General features: G+C 55.8%; 3 protein-coding genes across 3 annotated transcripts in view; 2 read left to right on the top strand and 1 right to left on the bottom strand.

Annotated features, from left to right (window-relative positions):
• Positions 1-160, top strand: part of POSPLADRAFT_1049714 (hypothetical protein) — a gene marked incomplete at both ends in the record, with an annotated part of 3,335 nt that extends 3,175 nt beyond the window's left edge. The window contains one exon of the mRNA XM_024479822.1: positions 28-160. Coding sequence (XP_024334771.1) covers positions 28-160 — 133 coding nt within the window. The remainder of the gene's footprint in view (positions 1-27) is intronic.
• A 1,466-nt stretch (positions 161-1,626) lies between these two features.
• POSPLADRAFT_1185402 (hypothetical protein) lies at positions 1,627-6,639 on the bottom strand (the record flags this gene model as incomplete). Its single annotated transcript, XM_024489142.1, has 15 exons — positions 1,627-1,813; positions 1,894-2,167; positions 2,229-2,265; positions 2,318-2,324; positions 2,383-2,508; positions 2,560-2,613; positions 2,676-2,749; positions 2,812-3,224; positions 3,281-3,360; positions 3,423-3,863; positions 3,918-4,189; positions 4,272-4,753; positions 4,810-5,292; positions 5,345-5,889; positions 6,538-6,639. The coding sequence occupies 15 exons, from the start codon at positions 6,637-6,639 to the stop codon at positions 1,766-1,768; spliced, it is 3,438 nt and encodes a 1,145-aa protein (XP_024334770.1). The 3' UTR covers positions 1,627-1,765.
• Positions 6,640-6,844: 205 nt separating this feature from the next.
• Positions 6,845-8,220, top strand: POSPLADRAFT_1041489 (hypothetical protein). Its single transcript, XM_024477921.1, has 8 exons — positions 6,845-6,990; positions 7,109-7,157; positions 7,235-7,252; positions 7,306-7,403; positions 7,467-7,501; positions 7,573-7,650; positions 7,710-7,806; positions 7,869-8,220. The coding sequence occupies exons 1-8, from the start codon at positions 6,888-6,890 to the stop codon at positions 7,925-7,927; spliced, it is 537 nt and encodes a 178-aa protein (XP_024334769.1). The 5' UTR covers positions 6,845-6,887; the 3' UTR covers positions 7,928-8,220.
• Positions 8,221-8,325: the final 105 nt, after the last annotated feature.

Below are 8,325 nucleotides of genomic sequence, written 5' to 3'. Positions count from 1 at the left end.
GGGGGGGGGATGGCACGCACCTGCGAGCATCGAGATCACGCTCAGGAGGACCTTCTCGACGCTCTGCACGGGGCTCCAGCGCTCGGACGCGCTCTCGTACATGGTCGGGTCGTCGCCGGGCGCGTGCAGGATGGAGATGCACACGTTGCCGTCGGGGTAGACTAGGCGCCGGACATACGTCAGCGCGGGGCACACGTCAGAGCGGGGCACGATGGCGCGATGCGCGCACGGGCAGGCAGGGTGGGGACGTACTGTTGGGATGGAAGAGCGGGGGCTCGAACTTCATCTTGAACGGGGAGAGCGGGTAGTCGGAGGGCTGCGCCGCGGGCGCGCGGGGGTGAGGTGCGATACGGCGGAGAAGAGGGCGTGCACGCGACTCACGAAGACGAGCTTGGCCGCGAAGATGCCGCCCTCGAAGGGGGTGTCTTTGGGGCCGACGATGAGCGCCTCCCAGGTGAGGAAGTCGGACTCGGAGATAGGGCCTTCGGGCGGGCGAGCGGGCACGGGCAGGAGGGGGCAGGAAGCGGAGGAGAGGGAGAACGGGGGGAGCGGTGGTCAGCGCCTGCTGCTCAGCGCACGAGGAGAGGAGAGGCTAGGCAGTACCGGCGGTGAACATCCCGTCGGGGGCTCCTGCGTGGCGGACGATGCGTGAACGCCGATTCGCGCGCGCGGGGGGGCTTATCGAGCGCACCTTGCGAGGTCAGCTGCTTGTACTCGGTCATGAGGCGGCGCAAGGCCGTGTTGCTGCTGCTGCGACTGGGACCAGCCATGGTTTCTGCGGCCTTCGTGGTGGTACGCTACAGAGTCTGAATTCAATGAGGCGCCTCGCGAGGCGCCCGTGGCCAGGACTACACTGCGACCGACGCGGATATGGCAGGATGGCCTCGCGTCTATCATATCGCCCGCGATGTTCCTCCGGGTGCACAAATTACAGCAGAAGACACTCGTGAGGCAAAGTAAGGCTAGACGGGTCCGCTCCACCGTCCATGCGAGCCCGAGGTGCCCAATCACCGTATTCATTCATGCATTTCATCAGGTAAAGCTTCGACCAACAGTGTTCCCTCTCTCCCAATAATGTCTTACTTCCGACCCCCGAGGTCTTCGTACAATGTACGTACACACCTCGTGGCGTACCGGGATTGACCTTCCTGCGGCTCCATCAAATATCACGCTGTTTGAATTCGGAGCATCGCCGCACATTCACGGAGATGAACTCAAATCAGCGTGGGCGGACTGGCGTCCGAGAAGTCAGGCAGAGATAGAAATAGAACCGAAGACACAGAGCTGAGCACTTGCCATCGGGCCCACGGAAGACTCGGGGTGTGTGCGTAATGGCGCCATGACCGTGCCCTGTCATGTCGTTGATATCATTCATCTACGTTGGCACACGAAGAAACGGCTTGCGCCCGCTGCTGCAACGCGCACACGGAGTTGTGGCGCCACCCTTAGTGCACCCGGCCGCACCTGCACAGCCAAGATACGACGAGCTGCGCACATACCCACATCATCTCGGATCTCCTCGTCTGCGTCACCACAAGGCCGCAGCTCAATTCCGGCGGCCAATCCCCATGATGCCAGGGACGGCAAGACAGGATCTTGTCGCTTTGTCAGGTGTCAGATCGAGCGGGCTGACGGCAGCTACGTGCTACTCGGACGTGTCATATGTCTATCTGTGTCTGTGTACAATCTACATGGTGATGCCTCAGTCGTATGCCAAAATAAACAGCAGATGCAATAAATTATCCGCATGCGCGTCTCGCTTTTGTCAGGCGTCGTCGAGCACCAGGCGCGGCACAACGTTCATCGCCATGAGCTTGCATGAAATATCGTCAGCCATCCATGTTCGGAGCTAGAAGCAAGAGCAGAGGCCGAAGCCGAAGCACACGGGCTCACCTCCTGGAACAGCAGCTTCGCGGCGTACGGGATCGTCAGCTGCGCCATCTTCTTCGAGCTCTTGCAGTACGTGCACCAGCCGTTGTAGCCCATCAGACCGCACTCTTCGCACGCGTTGACTTCGAATTTGTCGGACGAAATCATGAGCCGCTCGAGCAGGAGCTGCGTCGCGCCGTAGCCAATGAGACAGTCGCGCTCCATCTCGCCGAGGCGCAGACCGCCTTCGCGAGAGCGGCCCTCGGTTGGTTGCCGTGTCAGTGTTGCTCGGGGGCCCCTATAGAAATGCCAAGCGACGTGAGTTCTCAACCGGACCTAGGCCGTGGAGTACCACTCACCTGGCACGAGCGTGCATCTTGTCCATCACCATGTGTTCTGAGAAGGAACAGTCAGTGAGACACAACGTGTACATCGGTATGAGCCATACTTAGTTTCTGGGACAAACCAGACGTCAGCACGCCGCCACCCTCCCAGTGACTGCAACTGACATACCTGATAGTAGATGGGCCCGAAGTACACGTATGCTTCTAGGGGCTCGCCGGTGATGCCGCTAGTCAACATGTCTTTGCCGGCGTAGCTGAACCCATTGTCAATGAGGATGCGGGACATGTCTTCGACCTACGATACCATGACATCAGATGACCGGGTTCCGAGCCCAGGATTGCCTACCTTGGAACCACCAAACGCTGTGCCGTACTGCAACTTCCCGGCGAGCACTCCCGCCTGACGGATGGTCAGCCCGGACTCGCGCGTGATAAGGGGAGATCTGTTGTGCAGCGCCGCACCTTGCCAGCCAGGAGCTCGATCATTTTCCCAACTGTCATGCGTGATGGGAATCCGTGGGGGTTCATTATAGTGTCTACAACGCCGATTCCAGTCAATCAGCGCCGCACGCGTCAGACGTCCTGTCAAACAGCGCACCAGGCACGATGCCCTGATCGTTGAACGGCATGTCCTCTTGGTTCACGATGAGGCCGCAGACGCCCTTCTGCCCGTGTCTTGACGAGAACTTGTCCCCTAGTTCCGGCCGCCGCGTTTGGCGGATGAGCACCTTGATGAGCGTTTGGTCGTTTTCAGTGTCGCTGATCATGACTTTATCGATGTTGCCGGGGACCGGCGACTTGTATGTCATGGGCGCATTTTTGTACGGGACGGTGGCGGCCTGCCCAGTGAACGTATTGTCATTGGCATTCGTCGGCGTCTGCTTGTTAATGTAAACGTCGCCCGGGTCCACACGTTCGCCGACGCCGGCCAGGCCGTCGAGCTGAATGATGTCGTACTTCTTCTGGACTTGTCCGTTCTCGTCCACCGGAGCATCTGCCAGGCGATCGTACCTTAAATCCGTGCAGTGTTAGATGCGGTGATGAAGGGGGGGTTATGTCATGCTCACGTTCCATTGGGGTATTTACGGATAAGCGTTGCGTATTTCCGGAGAACTTGACACCGGCCGTACCCACGATCTAAACTTGCCTGGCGCACGAAGGATATCAGTCAATTTGCTGCCGCGAGAGACAGGGCGCTGCTTGGCGAACCTTGTTTTGGATGAGCGCGTCTTCAATATCATACCCTGAATAACTCATGACCGCCACAGTGGCGTTCTGTCCCGCAGGTAGCCGATCGTAGCCAATCAGCTCTATCGTCTTAGTCTTGACCATGGGCTTTTGGGGATATACCGAAAGGTACAGCAGCGTATCGATCCTGTTGAGCTGATTGTAACCAATCGCCCCAATGGCTTGTTTACCCATGGCGCATTGATAGGTATTTCGGGGTGACTGATTGTGATGAGGGTAAGGAATGAGGCCAGCGACAGCGCCCAGTAGTGTGAACGGCTCGATCTCTAGATGCGTGGTGGTCGGAACGATGTCAGACTCGTAGAGCGCTATGTGGGAATCATTTTCCTCGTTGACATCCAGGTATTCGACCAAGCCTTTCCGGAGGAAGTCGTCGAAAGCCAGTAGACCTTGCTTGAGTTGCTGTACAAGTAAAATAAGCGTAAGCTGAGGAGAGTGTCCAAAAAGGAATCGTACCACAATGTGCTTCGTCGCAACGCGAGGTTTGCCATGGTCCACGATGATCATGGGCCGACAAATTCGCCCACCATCGCTTGCAATAAGGACCGTACGGTGATGGTTATTAACATAGACACTGACAAACTCGCTGAACCGCCCAGCCCGGCGTAATTTACGGAAATTGGTCACGAAACGTGCGGGATAGCGGGTGAGGCCAATAATAGCACCGTTGACGTTGACCACATAGGTGTTAGGACCATAAATCTCCGCGCCCGTGACGAGACTGATGTCTGCCACAGAAGAAGTCAATATCAAATCAAACAAAGAGCTCCTGAGCTCCCAGGCGCAGGTATGACGGAACAAAATACACACCCTCAACGCCGAGCATGAACGCGATCCGGATGATCGGCTCCTCGTCCACATCAGTTGTAATGTGTGTCATGAGCGCCAAATTCTTGACCAACCCGCACGCTTCACCTTCGGGCGTGTCGCTCGGACACAACATGCCCCACTGACTCGGCTGCAGCGCCCGCGGCCCGCTCACCTTCCGCGTCTTCTCAAACTGTGACGATATTCGGGTCATCATGCCGAGGGCAGAAATGAACGACAGTCGACTAAGAACGTGCGTGACGCCAGCGCGGTCCATCTTAAAGCGCTTCAGCGACCAGTTGCCGGTGGAGATGGCACGAACGAAGCCGGCGGTGATGTGGTCGCCCTGAAACTGCATCGTGTTGAATGCATCAAATTCGCTCGTGCGGGACGGCTTCTTGAGCACTTTGTCGATGGCCGACTTGAGATTTGCGTTGAACGTCTTGAAGAGATCCTCGAAAAGCAGCGCGAGAAGCTGCCCGGCGCTGTAATCCATAGGTGAGCTCCCGCAAAACAAGATTACCGAGGTTCTCGCACTTACAGTTCTAAGCGTTTGTTTCCTACGTAGTCCCTGTCATCCACCATCTTCTCGTCGTCCATAGCCATCAAAACACGTCTAGTCATCGTCGCCACAAAAATTGCCTTTGATCGGAATTCAAGACCTTGCACAGGCACATGCGCCAATACAATTGTGGCGAGCGCCTCAAGCGCCTCCTCCCAGGCTGGCCGTCTTGGTCCTACCACTCTGCGGTTTACTTTTACGCGAGATCCGATCCATTCCAGAGCTTGATGGCGTGTCAGGACGCCTAGTTTGGCGGCTTCCTCTAGGTTTGGAGAGAACGTAGACTTGTACGCCTCGTGGTTGCCTGCAGTTAGGAGTAAAATCTCCTTGTCAGACTGGATACCCAGGGCCTTGAGCGCAATCACAATTGGCACATCTTCGTGTATAGAGTTGTGACGGAGATAAATTTTGCCCTTCTTGGTTGCGACGTACGTCTTAGACTTGAGCCCTCCGTGCGTCGACCTACCACAGGCCCGTCAATGCCGGAGAAACGCTTGAGTAGCACGCAACTCACGATGTACATGACGCTTGCACTACACCTTTTGTGGGATCGACCTCGACGATGATACGGTTTTTGCTCAGCTGCTCCTGCACCAAGATGACCTTTTCTGTACCCTTCACTATAAAGTACCCGCCTGGGTCGAGGGGGCACTCGGTCATTCGTGCGAGCTGCGCTTCGTTACGTCCAGTTAGCACGCACTTGTTGCTCCGGAGCATGATAGGCAGCCGCCCTATGTTGACGTTGGCGCGGCGCACAACGCTCTTCCCGCGCGTGTATTGGATGGTGACGAGGATGGGCGCGCCGTACGTCGTGTCGCGCAGCCGGCATTCATGCGGGGTGACGCTCTTATCGATCGCGTCCGCGTCTGTGCGATCGGGGAATCCCACTACGATATCTGTGTACTTGAGCCAGAAGCGTGGGTCGACATCTGAAGTGACCTTGTTGTTTGCCTTGAGGATGTTCTTGATGTCCACGTCCACGAAGTAGTTGAACGAGTCGATGTGCTGCTTCACGAGCCCCTTGACCTTCAGGAACGCGGGCAGCAGGAGCCATTTATCCTAGGAAAGCCGCGTTCGTGTGAGCATGACTGAGCAAAAATGCACGCAATTTTACACGGAAAAGTCAAAGCGACAGTAAAAGGTTCGCTGCAACTCTCGCTTGTGAAGTCATGGAGCGGCTGGACGCCCACCGAGCAAGCATTCGTCGACAATAATGCATAAGGCAGCCAGGTAGGTATTCGGATTCTACAGTCTCGATCTTGCGTATTGACGAAATGAACGATGTGCTGGGTCAGGCAACTGGCCTGACCAAAACACCAACGTACGTCAGTTACTGACAACCGGAGACCCGGCTACCCCATGCCTTTCATTGTATAGGAAACAGCGGAGTGCGGAAATCCCGTGTCAATGGACCTTCATCAAAAGGTTTGCAGAACAGACGGCGCGGTGAAACAGCAAGCGTCGATATCCCGAGCGTGCGTCAGCAAATCCGCAGAAAAGATGTGCCTTCGAAAGACAGTAACAAGGCGGACGTCTCGAGTCCTGCATGGTGCCCTGGGTAGCTTCCGCGCCGTAGTTTCTGCCCCGCCCTCGTGCCAAAATGATAACGAAGACGAGCTATTGCCATTGAGATCACTGAAACGTTTGGCGAGAATTACTGATTCTATTCTGGCCCTCCAGATTGGGTAGGCGGACGGAGAATCGTACCTCTACGCTTTTGATGGGATCGGTAAGTCCCAACCCACGCCAGTGCGGCTGGTCGGCTTTCTCCCACTCGTTGTCCCCGGCGTCGTGACCGTCCACTGCCATCATGGCTTCCAAGAACCTCAAGTGGAAGCCTAGCCAGCAAGGAGCAGAAAATGTGAGTAAGCCGCGACTGGTCGCCCCGCGCAGAGAGGCTTGACAAGCATAATCCTGCCTTTCATTATCTCGGTTCCCACGGTGAGAGCGTCGGGGCTATATAACCATAAGCGCCCATTAGATCCCTTTCCTGCATCGATCCTCTCAGACGTTCCGCTTGTCTCTCGCACCTTGCACTTTGCACGATCTTGTCGACAATGTCGCGGTCATCGGCACCATCGACTACCTCGTCTAATACGCTGCTCCTGCGCCGGCAGCTCGCAGAGCTCACCAAGCGGCCGGTAGAGGGTTTCTCAGCAGGTGCGCGCACTCCCGTTGCCCTGCGTCGATGGCGCAAACAGTTGTTGACAGCATGTGTTTCTTGCTTCCTCGACATGCCCTGTGCTCCCTACGTGTGCTTTGGCATGTGTGCGTGCAGGCCTCGTCGATGATAACAATTTCTTCGAGTGGGAGATCATGATTATCGGGTGCGTGCCCGTGTAGCTTATGGCATTCAGCTTCTCCGCGACATGGAGCATTTTGTACTGATGAAAGTCCCTTGCAGTCCTCCGGACACACTTTAGTGCGTCATGCAGCTCTTTACTCGAATCTGCCCTGATCATGGGCTGTGCGCAGCGAGGGTGGCTTCTTCCGAGCTCGGCTTAGTTTCCCGGAAGAGTATCCCATCCAACCACCGAAGATGCGCTTCCTCACGCCAATGTGGCATCCCAATAGTGCGTTGCCTTGTCCCATTGGGTGTAATGTTACCAGGCACTGACGGCCCGCCTCTGGTTCAGTATACACCGACGGCCGTGTTTGCATTTCCATCCTGGTGGGTTCAATTTGGCTAGCAACCTGTGCGTTCTGCGGGCTCGAATTGACCACTTACCTGTGCTATTATAGCATCCGCCCGGTGAGGACCAGTACGGTTATGAGGAATCCGGGGAGCGGTGGCTTCCCGTGCACACTGTAGAGTCCATTGTAAGTGTTGTGGAGTATGTCAGATTTCGAAACAAAAGTACTCATGCTCGACGCACCAGCTAATCAGCGTCATCTCTCTCCTGTCCTCGGAAACGCCGAATTTGGATAGCCCGGCAAATGTCGACGCTGCAAAGGAAGTGAGAGAGAATTTCGAAGGCACGCGTTCTATTGATGCTGCAGTTGGCTTTCTTGCTGACTTCTTTTCTCTGTACCCTTAGCATACAAGAAGAAAGTCCGACGTCTTGTGCGAAGAAGTGCTGAGGAGGCTTACGACTGATCGTGATGATGCTTGGACTCAATCCGTCCCGCATCGTTCCTTAATAGGCTCCTAGCTGTACTCGGATTTTGGTATCGTCTCACTCGTTGTGTATCTGTACATCGCGCTTTTCCTTTTCTGGCATTATCACTCGTCGATTATCGTATAAGGCGTGGTCCCTCGAGCTGTCCCATCATCCATCACTCCCCGTTTCTTTACCCGAGCCGGAGTCATACATTTTACCCATTCTAACAATGCAAGTGTATCCTGTCTTCGTTGTAAACCCGTGCCGTTTTACTTCACATATTCACATGACACATGTAAAGATTCAAGCGTATGATTTTTGTCGATTGTGCGTTGACGACTGCAGCTTTGCAGCAGTTCCGCAGGCGCGCGGCATGCCTGCTGCGGCGCGGCAT

This window comes from Postia placenta (assembly GCF_002117355.1).
Source record: "Postia placenta MAD-698-R-SB12 unplaced genomic scaffold POSPLAscaffold_16, whole genome shotgun sequence".
NCBI classification, from domain to species: domain Eukaryota; kingdom Fungi; phylum Basidiomycota; class Agaricomycetes; order Polyporales; family Adustoporiaceae; genus Rhodonia; species Rhodonia placenta.
The sequence above is the reverse complement of the archived record's forward strand: the minus strand, read 5'-3'. Positions and strand labels throughout refer to the sequence as shown.

What these genes read in the sequence shown, in the direction of transcription:
- POSPLADRAFT_1041489 (XM_024477921.1), top strand. Translation starts at nt 6,888, where the DNA reads ATGTCGCGGTCATCGGCACCATCGACTACCTCGTCTAATACGCTGCTC. An exon ending in GCCAATGTGGCATCCCAATA is followed by an intron (nt 7,404 to 7,466) that starts GTGCGTTGCCTT and finishes CCTCTGGTTCAG; the next exon opens with TATACACCGACGGCCGTGTT. An exon ending in TGCACACTGTAGAGTCCATT is followed by an intron (nt 7,651 to 7,709) that starts GTAAGTGTTGTG and finishes TCGACGCACCAG; the next exon opens with CTAATCAGCGTCATCTCTCT.